This window comes from Stegodyphus dumicola, chromosome 11 (genome assembly GCF_044657685.1).
Source record: "Stegodyphus dumicola isolate Sdum_Otavi_A_Nest chromosome 11, ASM4465768v1".
In the NCBI taxonomy this organism is placed as follows: domain Eukaryota; kingdom Metazoa; phylum Arthropoda; class Arachnida; order Araneae; family Eresidae; genus Stegodyphus; species Stegodyphus dumicola.
In genome coordinates, this window is record NC_140778.1 from 106,015,122 (window position 1) to 106,039,394 (window position 24,273).

General features: G+C 28.5%; 2 protein-coding genes across 4 annotated transcripts in view; one reads left to right on the forward strand and one right to left on the reverse strand.

Annotated features, from left to right (window-relative positions):
* The window catches only part of LOC118181437 (zinc finger-containing ubiquitin peptidase 1-like), a 51,143-nt gene extending 40,835 nt beyond the window's left edge, over nucleotides 1–10,308 (forward strand). Inside the window, exon 8 of the mRNA XM_035350585.2 lies at nucleotides 69–10,308. Within this exon, the coding sequence (XP_035206476.1) occupies nucleotides 69–113 (45 nt within the window). The 3' untranslated portion in view covers nucleotides 114–10,308. The remainder of the gene's footprint in view (nucleotides 1–68) is intronic.
* A 7,239-nt stretch (nucleotides 10,309–17,547) lies between these two features.
* Mlh1 (DNA mismatch repair ATPase Mlh1) overlaps nucleotides 17,548–24,273 on the reverse strand; it is a 47,933-nt gene continuing 41,207 nt past the window's right edge. For all 3 annotated transcript variants that reach the window (XM_035350587.2, XM_035350586.2, XM_035350588.2), the window contains one exon: nucleotides 17,548–17,847. In XM_035350587.2, the coding sequence (XP_035206478.2) occupies nucleotides 17,683–17,847 (165 nt within the window). In that variant the 3' untranslated portion in view covers nucleotides 17,548–17,682. The remainder of the gene's footprint in view (nucleotides 17,848–24,273) is intronic.

The window sequence follows — 24,273 nt, forward strand, 5'->3', positions numbered from 1 at the left end:
GTATTGTCAAATGTATGCCTAATAACAAATAAATTATTATTAAAAAAATAATTTATATTTTCTTTCAGAATACCAAGATTATGCACTCTCAGAGAATACCTCCATCCAATTAAATTTGTTCCTGAAATAAAGTGGTTTTGTTACAAAGCATTTTTTTTTTTTTTGGGGGGGGGGCAAGTTTAAGTGACAAATAAATGCATTTCAAAGGAAAAGGGCTGGTAGGAGACACTTTGTGGGGATGATGTCATTCTACATAGCAAGATGTAAATAAATTGAAAACTTGTCTGCTGCGGTTTTATTCTAATATATTTTTAGTGAAATTGCATGAACCTAAGTGCTTCATACATAATAACTGCACAGAGGTAACTATTTTGAATGCTAAAAGTTGTTAAAAACTGTGTTAATATTGTTCATATAAATAAAAAAAAAGGAAAATGTATATAAATAGAAAGATTAGTAATAGAGAGTATATCCTCATGTATGAAAATTATTTGTTCATTTGTTTAAATACTTCTAAGGTATAGATTTACTTGTATGTTGGTTATGTAGACCATTGTAGGAAAATATTTTCTCCCATACTTAATGTGTAAGACCATATGTATCCTCGTTAAGAAATATTCATCTCTCTTAAGCTAATTACCTGCTGTAGTGTATCAGAGTTTCAGACAAAAATTTACCATTAGTGCCTGCTCATAACTGGAGTATGTAAATACTTCTGGGTGTTATTTGCTCTTTTTGCAAACCATTTTTGCCTGCATGAATGTATAAAATACAAAATATTTCAAATATCCTCAGTATCTTTATTAAGGTATTTATCTCCATATTTGTAAACATATTTTTTAATAAATCAATATACAGTAAATACTACTTATTTTATTTTTAACCAGCATGAATTGCTTTACATCGTGTATACAAAAAGCAGTAAAATTAGATTTTCAACATTTTGTTTAGTTTTTTAATTATTTCTTTTTGTTTTTACATGTTTGTGTATTTATATGCTTGTAAAACGATAATAAGATTTTAATAAAAAATTAATTAAATTTTTTGAAAAGAAATTGAAGTATTATCCTAATGTATAAAGAAAGTGAGTTATGAATCATAATTGAAGAAATAAAGGGTTTTATTATTTATGGTAATTTAATTATTTGTTTATTTAATTTTAAATATTGATGTATTTCATGTTTTAAATGCAAAAAATTTCAAAATAAGGAATTTAAATAAAAACTTTTAGTACTATTTTTTGAAAATTATTATATTTGTAATTAGAAAACTGCAAGTAAGAGGAGGTGATTAAATAATGAGTAGCATTTAGTTATGGGGATGTATGTGGAATATATTTGTACTGTAAATAACTATTCTTGAAGAAGTATGATAGTTTCTTAATTATCATTTTTTTTTTAATTTTTAAATAATGAAAACTTATTTAAAATGCATAAATGTGTATTTTCTTCAAACACCACAAGAATATTTAAAGACAAACTTCTACATCATTTGGAATTGATTAAAATTTTTTTGTACTTAATTAAATCTTCTGATAAAAAGAATTATTTAATAACAATAACTGAAATTTTATTCATAATTATCAAAGGCTTCTCAATACCATATTTTATTAAATCAACTTTAAGCAAATTAGCAAGTTAATGTCATGTCAGGTATTTATGGTAATTTAAATAAAATATGTATAAGTGATCTATGTGTGAAGAGTACCGGTGATTAATTCTTTTGTGATGTGTGCTGTCAGGTAATTTTGAATTCTGATTAGTGAATCTAGTGTCCATGTAAGTTTTAAGTTATTTTTAAAATTTAAAAAAAAAAAAAAAAAAAAAAAAAACTATATCTTCTTCATTAAAGAAAGTGTTGAATTTTATCATATTAAAAAATTTCTGCCATTAATTAATATCATTTTTTTTTTTTTTTTTTTTTTTTTTTACTTAGAAATGGAGTACATTAAAAGTTGTATCTACTGTATATTGAATTTTTATGATCATATAAATACTAATGTATTACAGGGTATGAAATTCTTGCTATGGTAACATTGTATAGAATGAAAACGTATAAAGTGAAATACCTTTTTATTATAGATATGTAAGTATTATGTTGTCATTCAAAAATGTATTGAAAAGTTACATATAAAATTTAATTTGTATGTATAATTTAAAAAAACTGAATTATAATTAAATTTTTGAATAATTACTTTTTAATTCCCTCCCTTTTCTGTCATAAATGAAGAATCTTTCTAGAAGTCTTGCATTTATTTACTTTTAGTTACACAAAAATGTGTAATTTTTTTATTTTGAGGACACTTGATGAAAATAATATAAGATTGTTGTGAGCTGTGATTAACAATATCAGTGTTTATATTATTGACATATATGCGAATGAATTTCTAAAAGGTATTCTTTTCCTGTGTAAAATTAAGCAGATCATCTCATGATATCTCTCCTTAAAATTGAATATGATGAGCACATTAGTATAATCTGAATATAAATAAAAACTGACTTTTGATGCCAGAGGTTGAGAAATACACAAAAGCTATGCTTTGTAGTTTATTGGTTGTTAGCAAGTATGACTTATATATTATTGTTCAACAGTGAATTTATTTTGGAGATACAAAAGAGGTTCATAATATAACTTTATTCCATTTTTCTATTAAGTTTTAAAGCCTATGTCACTTCGCTCTCAAAAAAAAAAAAAAAAAAAAAAAAATACTGTACTGAAATTAACTATGTCAAGGAGTATTGTTTGAAATAATTTTGTATATAATTTATCTTAGTGAGACACTAATTTCAATTACTATAATTTTGCAAAGATGTAATCAATGGTATGTGCAATAAGGTGCTATATACTTAAGAGCAAAACAGTGTATGTAATTTAAATTTATAATTTAGGATGTAGTATTAACTTTTATGCATAGCATTACTTTATGTATGAGAAGCATTTGTTTTTTATTGCCTAATAATTATATGGGATTTGCTTTTCGAAATCATATAAAAATGTGCCAACAGCATTGTGATCAGATAAAATTAATGAAAATTTGAAAATTCTATTGGGCGTTATTATAGAGATTGGTGATCTGTCAGTGAAAAATAAATTTTTATTTAATAATCCCTCAAAGTAACTTTTTTCCCTTTGTCCTTGTATGAGCAATGTGTCAGGAGAGGATATAGGTTATGAAGATACACATCATATAAAATTTTTGTATGAGTAATAAACTTATGAATACTGCCAATAGATAAACTATCATAATCATAGCAACTATTAAAACGTTATTTATATTTATGTAGAACTATGCAATTTTAATTCATAATCATGTAAAGCATTTTTAAAGATGGATTTTTGGCAAATCACAAAAGTGTATAATATTTTAGTTCCTGATTAGCTTATCTTTATGCTTGAGGATTCTCCATTTTGATTAACAGTAAATGATATTAATTTTATACATACATAAATAATACATAAAGTTCAATCATCACAATATTTTAATTAATGTCCAATAAAGCATTTATTTAATACACACACATCTATATGAATAAGAAGTAATGTTTAACTGTGTATACAGTTTCATTAGTCATCAATGAAATAGTCATCTCTAAAAATTAATAGTTTTTAAAGTACCAAACAATTAAGCAAAGTAAATAGGTGGTATTTCAGTAGCTATTACAGAATAGTAATCTGTTTAATCAATCATCACATTTAAAAGTATTGATAATATATATTCCTCTTACCCTAAAACTATTTATCTTGTCATTATTGTTCTTGGAGTGTCAAATAAAGTTATGCAATCTTAAGAATTATCATGTGTGATCATATATTTGATTAATTAATGTGAAAAATGATTTAAAGGGAGATGCATGGCCACGTGAATAATAATATGAGATTACATTAAAATTCTGTCTGAAAAATTATTATTTTTTTAAGTTTCTTTATGTAGTATTGTTATTACTATTATTATTGGAATGATTAATATTGTACAGTAAATCAAGCTGAAATGTCATTTCTAAAAATATTTTTTTAGTGTAGTAAAAAGAGATCTTTTGTTTGCTGTATTTAGGAATAAATTATTTTTACTAAATGCCAATTTGAATACTTGATAGAAATAAACTAAATATTAATTGAATATTAGAAAATGAAATTGTTAGTTATGTAGTAGAAGGTGCTTAATACCATTATCATAAATCAACCTCTCCTTCAAGGAAAAAAGCTGTTTAATTTGAGATTGAAAATTGCACATTGTCTTTCTCTTATTACTGCTAACTGCAAATATGTTTATTTATAATGTTGTAAATAGTTAAATATTTTTGTTTATTCCAAATTTGTATCACCTGATCTTAAATGTGTGCCTTTATTAAAATACATCTAATGATATTTCTGTAAATTTGTGATATTGTTTATATTATTCAGTTAATTATATTTTGTTTTGCATGTAATATTTGTTTGTTTTTGCTTTAAATTTTGTACATAAGACCATTATTTATTTGTACATAAATATTTTTAGGAATACTTCCTTTAATAATATACTTTATATTTCATTTCAGATGTTCCATATTTTAATTATTACATTGTATAGCTGTTTCAATTATAAGCTTTATAGGCACTCTGCATATTTTATTCTATATTGTAAATAAAATAATCATGATAAATCTAGTCAGATTGCTTTATTGAGATTGTTTTCTCTTTACATTTTAATGTATATACTGATATATCATCTGTGTGTTTGCCATTTTAATTTATGTATATTCTAAGGCTTGTTAATTATGTTAATAGTAACAGAATAGTTTTGATATTTCTATATTGTATTCTTTGTGCAGTTAAATAACACTTTAAAGTTTTCATTGTATTTATCAGTGAAAATTTTCAGTGTGTATTAAAGTATATAATGTGATAAGCATGCTTGATAAATGGGCTTGATTATTTACTATCACAATTTTATGTATGTTGAAAAATATTTTTTTATTTGTAATATTAAATAATATTTCATTTCAAGATTTATTTAATGTTGATTTTTCTCCTCCCATAATTTGTCTCAGAAACATTTCAATATGCATCAAGTATACGTTATTCCAACTGCACAAGACAAACTTAAAAACCTAGAAATATTTTGATTATTTTTTGTTATAGTCTGATTGATACATAGTTAATGTAACTACACAGTTACATTGTTAATATATAAATAGTGTTCAATTATTCTTGTCAACTTATCTTCATTAAAGGATAGTTACTACACTATATCTTATATGATATTTGACAAAAATTATGCAATTTAAATTACTCACTTGTGTTAAGATTTGTTGCAGTTTTATTAGAACATTCTTGTATAGTTTAAAGATAAATTCATACCTGTGTAAAATGTTTTATTATATTTTATTTCAGTAGCTATTACAATGCTTAAATGAGTGGTATTTCAGATTATGTAAAAATATTTATAAATTATCAAAACATTTTTGTATAATACATTTACTAATAGTACATTTTTGAAACATTTATCAAGAATATGTTTTTCAAGAATTTTAGTATATATTAATTTTCAAGGAGTATCTAAGATTTTTACAAAAGTGTTAGGTTATAGTTATTACAGATCTTTGTGCATTCAGTTAAAACCCACAATAAAGAATATTCATATTTAACCCTCTATTTATATAATTATGTATTTTAGTCTCTGATTTCATACACTTCCATTCATTAAAATGATATTTACATCATAAATAAAGAAAAAAAGCAGAATATTTTAAATTATACGCTAATGTATACAAAGTGACAGAAAAAATCTCGTGACCAGATAAAGGTGGTCATGCCACTCAGAGAGTTAATTTAAAAGTAAGAACTGCCATACGTTGAGTAAATAGTCATAGAGTAAGCTGTAAGTGGACACTAATTTCATTTCAATGTCAAATATGTCAGAGAATTTTAACAGGGGATTTATTTGATATATTTTTATAAAAATAATGTTTCACTTATTCATAAAACTATAAACTATTACTATAAATATCTTTTAATATGCTGTCTTAGCTATTTTGTCAAAGAGCAGGTTAGTATTTTATGCTTTTAGTTATTGCTAGCTTTACACTATTTATTTAATAATGTTGCCGCATATGAAAATATTTAATCCTCCGAGTGGCACCACCGCTTTTTGAAACTGTTTATAAAGACCTGTAATTAAACAGCATTCACTAGCTAAATTTGTTTTATTACTTATTTTAGTCTCTGTTTTCATAAATTTCCACTGATTCAAATTATATTTACATTGTTAAAGAAAATAAGAAAACAAAATATTTTATATTATAAGCTAATATTTACCATTGTGAAAGAAAATAAGAAAGCAAAATATTCAAAATTATAAGCTAATGTATATAACAAGTGACAAAAAAACTCATGATTGGATAAAGGAAGTTATGCCACTAAGGATTAATGACAATGGATGTGAAAGAATTTATAGCATGTATTCTAGGTATGTTAAATGAAGTAATATCTCCTAAAATGTTTAACGTCTTTGGTGAAATTTTTATTCTTAATTAATTTTTTTGTATAAAAAATGTAAATTTTAAATGGTGCCTGTAAGCATATATGTCTAGATTCAAATAAATTAAATGATAAATTTTTAGGTTTCTTTAAAATAATAAAAATTTCATTTCATTCATTAACCTCCTCCCCCCATTTCTGTTTTTGAATTCTGTAATGCTTTAACATTTTATTATTATATGAATTATTTTATTTTTAATGCATAATTAGTTTTATATATTTTAAAATGAGCTTTTTTTTAATATTTATTAAATGTTATATTATAGCTGTACTAATATGAAATATATTAGTCATTTTATATTAAATTTTATATTATAACATTTAAAATGAAACACTTCTGTGTGAAGAAGTAGAGAAAATTTGAAAACTAGAAAAATAACGATCTAGACTTTTCTTATATTTTAAAAATATTGCAAAAGTGCCAATGGCATTTCTTGGGAGTTTGAAATTTCATTTGCTATTATTATTCATGATTTCAGAATGCTTTCACTTTCTTGTTATTAGTGCTTGTGAAAAAATCTTTGTTTTCTCTCATAAAAAAAAAATACTTTTAATTCATGCAAGTGCATATTGCCAGCAAGGACCTAAATTTGAATAGATGCTGGCTGATATTTTTCTGAAGTACCACTCAAGTCTATTTTATAAGCTGTTAAAATGAAAGTGTGATACAAATTTGTGCATTTTGGTGTCATTTTCTCCTTAAAAATTTGCTACTTAGATGTTTTCGCGTATATTGGAAGTGTGATTTTTAAATTCTGAAAAAGAAATCCAGTATGCTTATTGTAAAAATAGTTATCATTAGTAGTGTATGTTACATTATATCATTTGTATTAATCACCCAAAAATGCAAATTTTTAAAATCTAGAATTTAATAGGAAAGTATTATCAAATTCAGCAGATATTAGTTTGATGTGAATAACAGTGAGTTAATACTAAATGTATTCCTGTGTGAAAATTAAGGACTTATTATATTTCTGAGATTATAAATATTGAAATGCAATCATTTTTAGGAATAAAATTCGCATGAATGTGGTTAGTCACATTGTATAGTACATCAAACCCTTATCTTCCAAATATAAATATGATTCTTGCTATGACAATATTATCAGATTCTTATTCATTGCTTTCTGATCCTCTTTGCTGTTTATAAAATATTTCAAGAACCTGCATTTTTATAGCTGAATTTTCAAGCTCTCTAATGGTTATTGAGTATTATATTAATATTGTGCCACATGTCTTGGAGCTCTGAGAGGTTAGTAAAATGCATAATACAAGTTTTGAAAACATTTTTCTGAATTAATCTATATTATATATATTTTTTGATATTCTTTAAAATACTCTACCATCACAAGTTATTTATTTCAATATCTTCATTACACAGTCTTTTTCAAAAATAAATTTTTTAAAGTGCCATCATACTAAAATTGACTTTTGAATCACATTAAAATATTTTCCAGAAGATTGAAGTAATTTCTTACATGGTTTGACTGTGTTAATGAAAGATATATATATATATTTGAACACATTGACACTCTTTTTATAATGAATTTCTGACTGATATTACTTCTTTAACTAAATTCTAGAAAGAATTTAATTTATGAAATTGTTACACAAATTTTCTTTTAATAAACTGTAACAAGGAGTTTTTTACTATGTTATATTAAATTTAATATTCACATGATATTCAGATTTTGCCAATTCCGTAACTGATTGTTAAAAATTGTAGGTATTGTTTTCTGGCTAAAAATTATAACATGAAAACATGTTCATATCATTCTGTATTATCTGTTGCTTTAAACTTTGTAGAAACTTGTGTTTCTAATAATAATATATATATGGTATTTCCTCTTGCATAAGCTGCACCTTCATTTTTGGGACATGAAAATGGGGTGGGGGAGGAACTAGACTTATTTGGTTGACAGATTGGTTTTTATTTGTCTGCTGAATTGCAGTTTAATAGAAGAAAATATTACATAAAGTTATTGAAATCAATGTTCATTTAGTATACAACTTGTCATCATTGACAGAACTCCCATCCATTAGCTGGACCTCATCTGGGTAACCTCTGAAATATGCAGTAGCCTAAATTGGAGTTTCCCCAAATGATTTATATCAATTCAACTTTATTGTAGACAGTCTTATCCTTTTTGTTTTCCAATGGCAGATTGTGAACAATTACAAATGTAACTCAGTCCATAATCTATACAAGGCCAGATGTGGTAGTCTATTGTGGAGGCACCTAATAGGTGGGCCACCATTGCCTTTCCTATGCAAGGACGAACAGTTACAACCATGCCTTCTCCGGGATTCGAACCCAGACCCTTCAGTATCGCAGTCAGCTTCCCTGTCCACCATACCGACTAGTGGCTACAGTCTTATCCTAATAGGATTCTTTTGTATTTCTTTTGTTAGTTACCTATAGGTTAAAGGTGATTTAATATACACTCACGGAGAAGCTCCTTTGTTAGAAACTATAAATAATATTTGAAACTTTCACACCACTTTTTTTTATTGATGAACAGGGGGAAGAGAAATTGTGAATTTGAAATGGAATTTCACACGTGTCGGTTTTTTAAAGAAATAAGTGGGTGAAGGCATTGGCCAAAGAACATCTATGTAAAGAAGGAAAGGTTCCATAGACTTAATGTAAACCCGTTTGCTGGAAAGCTGAGGGGAAATTCGCCAGGGATTGGCAACGGAACATGGCGGCGAGAATTTTCCTCTTTGTGATGAGTCAGGAAATTGAGGAGCACATGTTGAGAAGAAATGTTCTTTGACAAAATGATTCTTCTTTGACTTTTTATGATAATTTAAACTCAGATTTTCATAATGTTTTTGCTCAAAATAACTAATCCATTAATTAATTTACATATGTAAAAAAGAAATTTTTTTTCTTTTCCTTTAAAGTTCAAAGAAATTTAAAACGATATTTGTTTTATGAACTCGATAAACGTGACTTTCGAGCTTTGGTGACAGATATTTCGCACGTGCGCAGCTGTTTCCCTCTACGTTGAGACAGAGCCACCCCTGTTGCGGAGAAGTTTTCCCTTCTTAACAATACATATTCTTTGCCTTGGCTTTCTAAGAGTTAACACATACACCTCGCATGTGTTGCCAACAATTTTTTATTCTTGGTTTCATTTGTCCAACTGCCACTGTTGCCTACGATACATTCCAGTGTTTAGTTACAATTTTGAAAGAAAAAGTGCATCTTTACACCAGGAAATATGATATATATATATAATTTATAATATTTTAAAATGATTACTCTCAGCATTTTTGTTTTAAAATTTATTCTCTATAATAATATTTTCACAAAAATACTTTAAATATTATTTCAGATATATATTTTCAGTAAATAGTTTCAGATAGTTAAAATGAAAATAGATAAAATTGATATTTATTAGTATTTATATAAATATTTCAAAAACTTACTAATGACATCATTCCTAACTGTTCTTTCCAGTAGTTTAAAGTTATTATGTGACAAAATGTTTTTTAAATATTTATGTATGTATATTTTTATGGTATGCACATCTTCAGTTCTTGTTATTTGACTTAATGATATTTTTCTGTAAAATATTAAATGTTTCAAAAAATTTTATGTTAAATTTGTGCTTTTTAAACTGCACCTATTGTGATTCATCTGAACCTTTGTTTCCTAATTGTTACCGTGCCTTTGCAATAATGGATGCCTTGCTTAAACCATCTGTTTAATTTATATTCCTAATTAAAAATATTTATCATGTGACAGTTCTAATAATTTGAAAAATAAAGGCAAAAATAAAAGTATCTTAAGAATTTTGTTTTGTTTAATTATTAAAAATAACAATAATTACAGAAAAACTTATCTATAAATTACCACACTTCTCTCCTTCTTATTGAGAAAGTTACTAACCACAGCATTGCCTTGCAAATAATTATAAAAATGCAAGACCAGTCTTTTTTTAATTTGCATATGCACTTTGGATGCATTTAGGAACATAAATAATAAGTTACATGTAATACAAAATAACGTACTTTATTTGTATATGTAAAGTGAACAGAAACATTTCTTTAAATTTACAAAGTATGAAAAATGGGATTAAAGGACTAAATAATGATATTCAAATGTATGTTCTAGTTATAGCCTTGAAAATAGTTACTTGTTATAGTATAGTAGTATTTCATTTGTATAGCATCAGCAAAATTATCTGGTTGCAGCCAAGTAGTAAAATGTTTGAACACTGGTAATTTGACCAAAGTTAAGTTCAAATCCTGGGAAACGATTTGGCTACAGAGCATTTTTTGTGGTTTACTCCATGTATAAACATGAGTATGAACAATTCTTAGAAAATCCTCCACAAAGGCAAAAAGCTCTCATGTACTTTGCCACAACCCAAATAAAATGATAGTTATTTAACATACTTTATTTTAATTTTTAAACTGATGTTCCAAGCACACGTACAATAATATCAAGCAGTGTTATCTCTTTATAGTTTTTGTAATGCAAATTTACAAAATTCATTAAGAATATTTTACTTAATAATTTTGTACATTAAATGAATATTTGTTTTGGAAATGTGTGAGAGTGTGTTTTGAATGTATGGTATTATTTCCTTATCGTGTGTCTGAAATTCTAAAATTTAGCCTTTATTTTCAATTAAAATGATTTTTAAATTTAAATATGGAACATGCAAATATTTGTGTAATTGAATCTTGAATAATAAATGATCAAGATCTTGAATACTGAAGCAGTTAGAAGTAAATATGTGCAACACTGTTAATACAAATCCAAATGTGAAATGACAGTGTACTATGTTATAAAACAAAAGTACTGCTTTTTAAATCCACTAGAGACTAAAAGCAGAGAACGCCACTGAGATGGGCTCATTCAGTGAAGTTGGACTTTCTAACAATTAATGAGAGAAACAGGAAATCAAAGATAACCAAAGAGTCATCGTGGAGAATCTTTAAAGGAAAGCACTGGCCCACAATGGGCTGTCTGTCCATATATGATGATGATGATAATGAATGTTAATACAAAAACACACATTGCAATTGAAGGTAATTTGAAAGAGGATGAAAATTAGTTATGAGACTTGGTAACATATGCAAAATTGTTAGAACATATTTTGAAAGTTTATATAGCACTAAAAATAAAACCATGTTATGGTGATACATAAATCCATCAGCACTTTGAAAGTATTACAGAAATGTACTATCTCTTGATCGAAACTAGGATAGCTCATTTTTTAAGCATGTTTTTCTCCTACAGTCTTGATGCTTACAGCTTGGAAGCTTTTTTTGGATAGTCCCACTCGTGCCAAATCATTCAACTCGTGCTTGTGAAATCTCTCATGAACGGAATCATATTAATTTGAAAAGCTTTGTTGTTGGGGTCAGTTTCAGTATTCACCAGAATCATATTCCTGTATTTCGAAAGAGGGTAATTCCTTGAAAACTGGCAGCTGGGAGTTCAGCCTGAGTAAGGCACTGGGCATATAGCTAATCGTAAACTAAGTTACTTTTACATTTGATTTTCTTCTTATATGCTGACATTTTCATGATGCAAAAGTTACAATCACTTGAGTGATCTTTGGGCTCTCACCAAATCATAGTTATACCAAATAGAAATTTAGAACATGTTCCCTTCATCCACATTCATAAACTTTCAACACATTTTTTGAACACTTTATGAGGGGCCCATGATTTAGCTTGATCACCAATTTTCATTTTAAAATAGGCAAAACAGGCTCGCCTGACTAATGCATTGATGTCTTATCCTTTGACAGGGAATGGTAAAACTGCCACAATTTATATTAACCAATAGAAGAGCAGTAGTACATTACTTTCTAAAAATTAAGGAAAAATCACAAGAATAGCGATAATTCGTTCAAAAATAAGCCAATCCATATAAAATTTCGATATGTTGTCAAATAAGAACTGCTGAGTAAAACTTATATGCAAATTAGTGGTGCTACAATAGAAATGCGACATTCGTGAGGAGTACAAAATTGCATGTTTCTGAGTAAGGCAAATTTTGCTGTGATACTGAGATAAGAAATCTGGGATAGCCAATTTGTAACAATGACCTCCCAGCATCATTTTCCAAAGAACTGCGATGGAGAGCAGTTGGGAGACTAGAGGCAGGACAAAGTCAGACAGAAGTGGCCAAATGCCTAAATGTGAATCCTTCTGTGGTTCAGAGACTTTTGCAACAATTCCTAACCACACATTCAGCATTCAGGAGGTCTAGCCAAGGACAGCCAACTGCTATGATGACTAATATTTGTTGTTATGTGCATGAAGCAGTAGAACCCCAACTCAGATCCTCCATTGCTGCAGCCATTGGAAGGTTGGTATCAACGTCAACCATGTGTAGAAGGCTCCACAAAGGAAGTCTGTATATAAGGCTATTTGCATGCGCGTTGCGTCATAGAATGGAACGTTTGAGGTGGGCATGTCAACATGTCCACTGGACAGCTGATTAATGGAGGGATAGATCCAAGTTTGGATCTTTATGGATGAGTCCAGGTTTGTTATTTTATTTGGAGAGAACCTGGAACCCATCATCAGTCATCAAACCTCCATGAAAGAGATGCATATGGAGGAGGCAGTGTCTGTGTTTCTATTGGTATCTCTTTTGGTGGATGCACAGATCTCCATGTCTTTCCACGTGGAACCATGAATGACATAGATATAGATATAGAGATGACACCCTCGATGCTTATGTGCACCTTTATATCGGGGCAATAGCTGATAATTTCCTGTTACAGGATGACAACAGTAGACCGCGCGGGGCTCGCATAATGGACAATTATCAACAGCAAACAATCCAGCACATGAAATGGCCAGCTTGATCACCAGGACCTGAATCCTATCAAGCATGTTTGGGATGCTTTAGAAAGACATATACCTGCTATTAATCCTCCTCTTCAAACCCTTCTCACGCTTGCAACTGCTTTGCAACAGCAATGGCTCTCACTTCCTACAAAACTAATAGACTGCATAATTGACAACATCGCACATCACTGAATGTGTTATACTGCTTCTAGAGGAGATCATAATCCATATTGAAAGTAATTTTCGTACACAAACTCCGATTTGTTCATTTCATACATATGCTAATTTATATAGCATCATAATTGTCTGGTAATTTTTTCCATGTTATTTTATATCTTACTATGTATTGTATACTGTGGATCAGTTTAATTAAATTCTACATGCAACTTTTTGAGTAATTATCATTTTTGTGATTTTTCCTTAATTAATAATAACCAGTTTACTTCCTATGAACAACACTTGATGCTGTAGAAAGTGGTCACATTCACATAAGGTGTAGAGAAAAAACTATGTAAAAAAAAGCTAAATATAGTTATGAAATCACCATGCCTACAGCTCAAAAATAATTGTGTCATAAATTGTTCTTTGGTGTATATGCATTACGATTAACTTAGACTAATGATGTAGCTTGATTTTTTTTAGCTCTGTTTTAGCCTTTGACTACAGGAAAATGACGACTTACCACACTTTTACTAACACTTTTAGTAAATGTAAAATACAGATATGTTTCCAATTATGTTTCTACTAAACCAACTACATTTTATAACATATTTATTCATATAAATTAAATATAAAATGTTTAGTGCAATAAAATGACTTTTAAAAGATCTTTTAGATTTTTTTGAAAGAGAATTATTTATTATAAGGCAGTAATGTGTGGAATAATCAATCCCTCAAAAAAAAAAAAATTATGGCCTCTAGATAGCTGAAGGGAAGAAACTCATGCAATGTCATCAAATGGACTTGTAAATTTTTACGTTAAGTGATCTAGACATTAATATACGAGATTTTTACAAAATTTAAGCTTTTCAAGTTTAAGCTTCAATTCCTTGTTTATGCCTACGTTTAAAAATATGTATGTATGTATATATAAGATATAAAAAAAATATGATAGCTGCTTCTAAAAAAATAATTGGCAACCTCAAAATTAACATTTTAGATTTGGTACTCTCCCCTTAACTTCATCTGTTCTCCCAAATTTGAGATCTTTCTATGTTATGCAATGCTACTGGAAAAGGGCAACTCTACTTTTACCTCAGACTCAGTTTCAATACTCTTGGCACAATAACTATGTCACTCTTCTTGCCTATCTCTACATTGCTAATATCCTCCTGCTTTGCTTCTCTAAAATGCCTGCATCTTAATTTTAAGAAACCAATGTACATAGCAATTTATCATATTTCATTATGATTGAATCATAGAAATGTATAGGACTTCATTATGATTGGATAAATATCTACAGAGATGATTTTATATACGTGGAAACAAAGACTGGAAATTATTCAAGTTCATATTTTGTTATCTTCATTTGCAAGCCTTCACCATAAGCCACAATGACTGCAAGCTGATTTCTCTTCTATGCTTAAAAAATATTACATATATATATGTAATGATATTTTAAAATCAATTGATTAAATTCTAATAATATTGTTTAATAATGTGTTGGCGATTCTGTACCTAAATTGCATCCCTGTTCCTAAATTTTGGCGAAATCCTTTCTTTAGTATAAAATATATTAACTTGTTGGCGCCCGCCAAATCGCCAAACTCATAAATCTGTCATATTACATAAAGTCCTTAAGAACACTCCTGATGAGAAGATAGCGTCACCTCGTGATTTCAATTAATATCGCTGATTGGATGAGCCTCGTGATGCACACATATGTATAAATGGGGCTTCTAAAAAAGAAATGCTTGTGAGATGGATGCTAAAATAAACCTACCACTTTATAATCCAAAATTTGTCTCATTCCTGTTGCCCCGGCTGCACAAAATAAATAATGTATGAGAAATTACATTTCATATCTATAATTTAATATTTTTAAAAAATGAAATTAACTTTAAAAATTATGTCCCAGAATCTTTGAAATTTTGACATAATTTTATTAAAATTACACCTCATAGATTATGTACTGCATGGAGAGAAAGTGTCTAGAATTTCACTATTTGAATAAATGATGCACAAGTTTCTTGAATACATACGAATTCAACTGAATATTCACAGAACTTATTCACTAACTTGTGAAAAATATTATATTATATATTAGTCATATTAACATAGTATTAAAGAAGGGAGATTAATCCATGCATTTTTGTTTTCTTAATTTTTACTTTATGCATTAGGATCACTATGTGTTTTAGTATCTTTGATTTTTACTTTGATGTTTTCATATATTACAAAAACTTGGTGGAATTCATGTCTTTTTACTGATGAGTTGGATACACATCTTGAGTTTTATACTTCATTTAAATTTAGCAGCACTTTGCACTAATTTCTAACTTTTAGTACAATCGTACTTCTCGCCTCGTTGACTACTTCTTATCTCTTAACATATTATATTCACTAACTTATGAAAAAACACGATTATATAAAGTTATAGGGAAAGAATCATCTGATTACAAAATTTAATTTTTTCATAATTATAAACAAAAAATTATAAAAGAAAAATATTAAATTTTTATTTTGTAATATTGTCTTTTTGCAATAAGTGGTAGCCCTGTTGTCATCGAGCTATTTTTGAGATTCTGAAAAAAGTGGAAAAGGCATCTAAGCAGAAGAATGCTTTTTGCATGCTCTCCTTTGCAAGAAGTCGGACAGTAATCATTGTTCAGCATGGATTTAAGAGAAAGTAACATACAAATAAAGCATTACATCTCAGTGTATCAGAATGTGGTACAAACAGTTCCAGGAAACTGGATGCCTGTGTAAAAGCAAAAGTCCAAGGCAACCAGGCGTTTCAGCAGAGAATGTTGAAAAAGTGCAAGAGACCTTTTTTATGCAATCAGAAAAAATTGACAGTTCTTGTGAGACGTGAATTTGGGATACCGCTGTCTACCGTTTGGACTGTGTATAAATTGCAGAGCATGCAAGCACTGAAGCTTAATGACGAGTTGCAATGTCAAAGCTACTGCCTTTTCGTGGATTAAACTGTGCAGGACAAAGGCTTTTACAATCAACTCATATTTAGTGATAAAGCCGCCTTTCATTTAAATGGCAAAGTAAACCAACATAACGTGCAAATTTGGGGATCGGAAAATTCCTGGGCCTACATTGAACACGTAAGGGATTCCCCAAAAATAAACGTCTATTTGCGCAGTATTTTTGGAAAACAGTTCTTTTTTTGCCAAAAATTCAAGGAGTCATTACTAACCATCTTGATATGCTGGAAATTTGGCTTTTTCCTCAGTTGAAGGTATATGAGCAAAATTTCATTTTCTGAAATATGGTGCACCACCACATTGGCATTTGGAAGTTGGTAAATTTCTAAACAGAGAACTACCATTGGATTGGTCACAGTACAGCTAATGATTTGATCCTACACAGCTACTTTCCAAGGACACCTGACTTTCATGTAATTTCTTCCGTTGGGGATATGTCAAAGATCTTATGTTCATACCATCTTTGCCTGCAAGTTTACATGAACTTAGACAATGCATTTGTGATGCTTTGCAAACAGTTAATGGTGAAATATTACAATGTGTTTGGCAAAAAATGGGATATCGCATTGATATTATATGTGTGACTAAAGGAAGCCATATCGAACATTTGTGAAAAAAATTCAACTTTTAATTACAATGACATATTTATAATTTTCTGTTTGTAATTAAGAAAAATATTCAATTTTGTAATCGTATGCTTCTTTCTTGATAATCCTGTATTATTTGGGTAGCCATCAAAACTGGCATTTTTTATTTCTCAGTAATAGAATTTAATTTTAAAACTGTATAATTCAGCTTCAGGATGGTTTTTAATATATCCAAAATGTTCTATGCACAGCAAGAGAATGAGACATGTTCCCATTCTTCAAGAAGCAAAACTGTTATTTAAAAAAATCCACCTTAAAAAAGTTGGTTAACAGTCCTTCAAATTGTAGAAAACATTTCTTTGAAATTAATAGCATTTTAAAATTGAATTGTTTAATTTTTACACTTCATGTTTGTGTGCTTTTTATACATATATTAAAAAAAAAGATTTTCGGGCATTACATTTAGCTAAATAACTATAGTGTTTATTAAAGCATTTTACACAATGCTCCAAAAATAAATGCATATTATGAAGTATATATAATGATAATACATAAGGAGATATTTTACATAATGTACAAAAAGAATTCAGATATTTTTAGCATCTTTCAAAAACCTTATATAAATCTGGAAGATTAGCAATCTGTAAAATACTGGTATCAGTTGAGAAATAGTTCGGTGGTTTTAAATTCATCTTTATAGCAGGATAAATCACGTGTTCTATAGTCCATTTCCATGATGGCTGATCACTTTTATTACTATCCTAAACCAAAAATTAATAGAAAATAATTAGTATAAAAAGAAATTTTGAACATATAACATATTTTTAATAAATAAAAATGTGACATTCAAATTCCTGAATCATGACGTATACTGAATGTGACCTCAGTATACGTCATGTTCGGCCATGAAAACTTTTGTTTCGGAAACGACTCGAGTTCAATGAATCACTAATGCATGCACTATTCTTTTTTACCTCTTTTGAGCCAATACTACTGCTGATGATCATCATTACTGTTGCTATCATTCAATAAACAAATTGGGCTATAATTCTGAATTTTCAAGTGGTTCTGTGTTCTCAAGTGATTGTGTGTTCTTCCATATAATTAGCCTAAAAGGTAATAGCCCAGAAGGGCTATTAAGTTCGTTTTGGCATTTTGTGAAAACTTTAAAAGGCTGTATCACTTTTCAAACTGTTGCCACCACATATTATCGCCTTACGTTATATTTAAAGAAATTAAATTATGAAGAATCTGCATAAATGCATGTACGTTTCTTGCACTGTAATAAAAATCAATGGTACCTATAGTCATCAAATTTTAAATAAAGTAATCCTCCACCTGAATGTTGGCATCTAGAAGCCTTAATATGGAATTATTTTTATTACCTATTTCACATTTTGTAAACCTTTAATGACTTTTTGATTTCTTTAAAGGTTTACAAAATGTGAAATAGGTAATAAAAACTTAACAATTTCAAAGCAAGCATTGGCAACACTGTACAGAAAAAGAAAAAAAAAAAATTTTTTTTTTTTTTTTATCTCCAGCGTGTGAGACTATGCGTTAGAAATTCTAAAGATATTCTCTTTTTAAATTATTTGGTGATATTGCCATTGAATTGAATTTTATGGTTTAAGTGTGAAGAACATGATATTTAATATATAAAGATAACACACAAAAGTTTAAAAAAAAAAAAAAAATCCCTTTGGGCGTACTATAAAATCTGAAAACATTGATTTTTTATTATTTTTTTATAAATTCATTAACAATGAATTTTAGGAAAGTTAATGAGGAGAATCAATCAGTGATGAAAATTGTTAAGATTTCCATGGAGGTAAAAAATATTGTTTGGAAAGTATGAAGATAAGATGTATGACTTGGCAATTGCATATTGTATGCTGAGTACGATGGTGTCTACGAATGTGAAAAACAAAAATGGTATTAACATTGTGAAGAAAGTGAAACCGATTACCAAACAAAGGTCAGAGACATGCAAGCATGCTAAAAAATTTCTTTAAATCTAGAAAGCAGAAAAATATTTACGAATATAAAATCATATGCAGTGCTTCATTTATATACAGAATATACCTCACCCATTGCATATGTGTTTAGCACTAACAGTGTTATAATAATAACAATAGTATTTTTGTATAAGAATAGATTAATTATTCTTCCTTTATACCTTATTGGAAAAATGTGGTATATGCTCAAGTATCTGGAACAGATCATTGATGTATACTGAGGTACTACTGTATCTTGGGGGGGGGGGAAGAGAGAGGCTCAACACTCAGAAACTCAAATTTTTATACTTTAATATTCTAATCTTTTGGATCTGAATCTAAAAACTCATAAAAGATTTCCACTTATACAACAATCAGTTTCTTTGACATTTTAAAATATCTTTTAAAAATAACACAAATATTGCAATTTCAGTTGGCTTGTATCATCAAAAGCACCTCTACTTTACTAGAGACACTTTAATGTTTATTTATGTTATTTCTTGATATAAAATCTCCCAGCTACACTTGTTTTAATTTATAAAGAAAATATGTAAAAAATCTTAACTATTACTCAACTATTTTTTCTGAATACATCATATTAAAAAATGAATCTCCAGATTCAAGAATTTTAATTATGTATTTTATTGTTAAATTTCTTTTAAACTTATTAAATATATGTACATTTTTCTAAAACTGCATTCTTAAATTTGTTTTTCATTAAATGCAGATTTCAAATTTTGCTTTAATTATAAACTTTTAATAATAAGTAAAAGTTTCTCCTTTTATTATTATTCTTGTATTAGGATTCAAGAAATTTCAAGGATTAAGATTTGAGAAAATTTAAGATTTACCTAACCTCTAGTTTTAAGCTAAAATTAGTTTTAGCCTTAATATTCTTTTTAACAGCATAAAGCTTAATATTCTTTTTAACAGCATAAAGCTTAATATTCTTTTTAACAGCATACTTACATATTAAGCAGGTAGAAACTTTGGTTAGGGATAATTTGGACCTAAAGATTACAGTTGGGCAGTTTGCATACCAACTTTTTGAATTCTACTCTGTTTCACAGCTTTTGTAAACCAGATCAAGTTTCAGTCAGACCTATTTCTTTCTTGTCTTCTTACCATCTGTCTGCACATCCCAATGCTAAACTTTAACATATTTTCTTTAGAGATTCAAAATTCATTGCATGTAGCAGAATAAGAACATTCTTGACTTTTTTTAATTTCTTGATTTTGAAAAGATCTGTTATTTTTAATTTTATTATTTAGTAAATCCCAGAGTTCCATGAAGAAAATAAGAAATTTATACCACATCAAAAGATTAATCATATTGAAAATCACAAAAGAACACTGTTAAGGTTGAAGGCATGGCTGCAACACAATAGCAGACATTTACTGGCAAGTTAGCACTCGAATAGAAGAGAAACACGTCAATGTGACAATTAAAATTGCAATAACAACCTTGTATTTAGCACTCATTTAGTAGTCACTAAAATATTGCTAATATGTAATTACCTAATATAGTTAGCTCCATTATTTACACCAATAATTTAAGTTTCATAGACAGTAATCAAAATAAATCCCATAACCAGAAGTTAATTTAATAGTATGAAATTTCGAAGTCAATAACATCCAAGTAAAAAATTTGCCACAGCTTTAAGAGAAAACATAAATAGTAAGCATTTTATTAAATACTTGAAAAACATTTTACTCTGTTAGAAAAAGGAAATAACACATTGAAAACCACCATTCAAAACAGACTCAAAAATGCATCTAAATCTTTACACTCTCTTTTTATGAGACTTTTTAATAAATCTTCAAACTATTTTAATTAAGAAGTTACAGCACAACAGAGCAAATAGTACACAAAACAAAGATTATAACAAACTTTGACTCAATATTTTACGCAGAATTAATCCTTTTTTTTTTTTTTTTTTTTTTTTTCCCCCCCATTCTCAATTGACACAATTTAAAATGTAGAATTGTAACCCCATGGCTCAACGAGTGCCACCTAGCAACTGCCAGAATAAACACCAACCAAATAAAAAGACTCTAGCCTTCAGTCGATGTACGGGAGTCACAAACTAAGCATGCTGCTTCCCCGAGATTTACATTGTAACTTAAATGTGTAATTATAATGCCCTTAATTGTAATGTTTTATCTTAATAGTGTTTTGTTAATTAAAACTACATAAAAAGGCCAAGTGAGTCTTTGGTTTATAGAAGTTTTGGTTATAGTTGGCTACCCAACGCGCAGCTCGAATGATTTATCCAGTTGAGAAAAAAACCATGTTCAAGATTCCAGGACATCGACTCATATTTTTTTCCAGCTTTTAAGTACAGTCAAAAGTCGTTAATCCAGACTCGTCGGGACTTCGGCGATTCCAGATTATAGATCATCAGTTTAAATCTGGTAAGATGGCATGCAGAAATTATAAAATTAAAAATATGAAACCATAATTTATGAAATAAAGAAAAATTATGATCTAAAGGGTATCAAAATTTACAAAAAAAAGCTTAATATTTATTTGTTTACTTTATTAAACATTTCTTTCAATGTAAGTTGTTTAAGTTCCTTCGTTTTTTATGTGATAATACTTTCTCTTTAATTCTATAAACAGACATAATTTCTTATTCAGTTACAAAGTTCCGCTGTTCAAGTCCTATAATTGCTGTGTCGAGAATATCGACTAATTTGTCAATCGAAATTTTTTCATTTTCAATAACCTCTTTGTCACTTTCTTCGCTATTGGAAGCGAATTATAATGACGAGGAATTTAATTTAAATCATATCAAAGACGGAGTACATCGAGATGAAATACTACATTTAGTAAGGAATTATAAGCCAAATAAAATAAAAACATCTGCCCTGAAGATAAGGATAGCGCTGACAGATCAACTTCCAACTCATTGCGCGCCGCGGCGTTCCCCGCGCCACAGAGCAGTGTGATATTGATAAACAGATTTCAGAATGGTTAGATAACCAAAGGGGCTTTATTCATTTTTTTGCAGCAATTCCACTTTCTGTTTAATGGACTTCGAAACATACTTTCGCTTTGTAGATCCTTTACACATTAGTAAATATTTATCGGAATTATATCGGAAATTCTATTTGACATAATCGAAAGTTCAAGCTTACTTTTATAAAATTGCTCTAACAGTCTGCAAAAAATAATAAGCCAGTTCCAATTCGAAGATTAAGGAACAACGCAATCTGCAACATTAACTGAATTAGATAATTTTAGCTTAGCTTATACCGTCCGTTATACATGAAACGCGCGTGGGTAAACATATTTTTCGCATGCGCACACGCATATTCGCAGCCGTAAAGGTCTTGCGTGCGTGCGTCAAAGCGACGCATGCGCAGAAAGTTTGTAGCTTTGAGGTCCGGATTATAGATCATTCTGGATTATGGGTGTCCAAATTAACGACTTTTGACTGTATACTGCTTCCACCAGCAAAGATTATTTGGAAACTGCACAACGAAGTATCATTTTTATCTTCACCCGAAGGTTATTTTCGACATTGCATGGTTTCATCTTCACCCGAAGATAACAGATAAGATATTTTCACTTAATAAGCATTTAACTTAATAAGGTAACAGATTTTCACTTAATAAGCAATATAAAATTCTTACTATAACCTTGTTAATACTTTAATAATATGGAATAAAATGTGTCATTAAAAACAAAACAGAATCATATATAAAGTATATACAATACAAAGTCCGTAATCCGGACTCATCGGGACTTCGGCAGTTTCCGATTAAGGGTTTTTCTGGATTACCATCAATTTAAATCTGGTAAGATGGTATGCAGAAATTATACAATTAAAAATATGAAATTGTAATTTATGAAATAAAGAGCAATTAGGATTTAAAGGGTATCAAAATTTACAAAGAAAAAGCTTAATATTTATTTGTTTACTTTATTAAACATATCTTTCAATGTAAGTTATTTAAGTTGCTTCGTTTTTTGTGCTAAACGCGCATGCATAAAGCATACAAAAAAAAAAAAAGTTCCTTTTAGATATATTGCTTTTTAAGAATTTATATTGTCTTACATTGTTTAAATTTAAATAATTGATTTTTATTTTAATTTCCTGTGTTTTAATTCTATGTTCTAAATGAAAATTAATTTTGTTTTCATTAGAAGTCAACACAAATTTCTTTTCAGTTTTGAACGAAAAGTGTTTAACGTGGCAAAATGTTATTCTTATTCTGATTGATAAATGTTTCCGGTGTGCATAATTCTTTTAGGACTTTATAACTGTATTGCCAGCTATGAATAAGTTGTATGTTTTGTTTTATTTTATTTTATGAATAATATTAACAAATACTTTTTTTTTTCCTCTTTGAGAACAGAAATGATTAAAAAGTGAAAAGGGTTTTATCTAGCATATTATTTAAACTATGGCACTAATAGAATATACTAATGAGGTATTACTAATAGAAGATTTATCAAAGTTAAATTTCATATTTGGGATTTTTATGTTTACTAAATTTATGCATTTTATTATCCATTGGCCAAGTGTACCAATATTTGTAAAATGTTAGTTTCATTTTCGAAGTAATCTCAGATTAATGTTTTTGTTCGATGTTGTTTTTCAGATATTATGTAATTGTTAGGGGTAATTAAGAAACTCATAAAATTTCTTAACATATAATTTTTCTTTAAACAAATATTGAACTTTTCAATGGACATTGAAAGTACAATAACATGCATTTTTGGGACTAACCAGAAAAAAAAATCTGCAAGTGTTAGCCACAGAACTGGGTCCGCCCATTTCAGATAATTTGAAAGTGATTCAATTCAAAGAGCTAATCATGCACATAGACAAAAAATTCCATAAATTTCCAATTAAGTTCTGAAACATCCATTGGAATGAATCTTCAAAGTGACGAAGGTAAACATCTACATACAAAATGGCATACTCAACTAAATCGCTTATTGCAAAAATTCAAGAGAACTGCTTGGAACCAGGGAAAGATCTAACCTCATGTAGTGAAAGTTTAAAGAGGATGATCTTGATTCTGTGCTGTTGAATGAATCATGCTGATTCTGTATTTTTGAATGAATCATCCCGATTCAGTGAAGGTTTAAAGAGAATCATCCTGATTCTGTGCTGCTGAATGAATCATCTCGATTCAGTAAAATTTGAAGAGTCATCCTGATTGTGTGAAATTTTG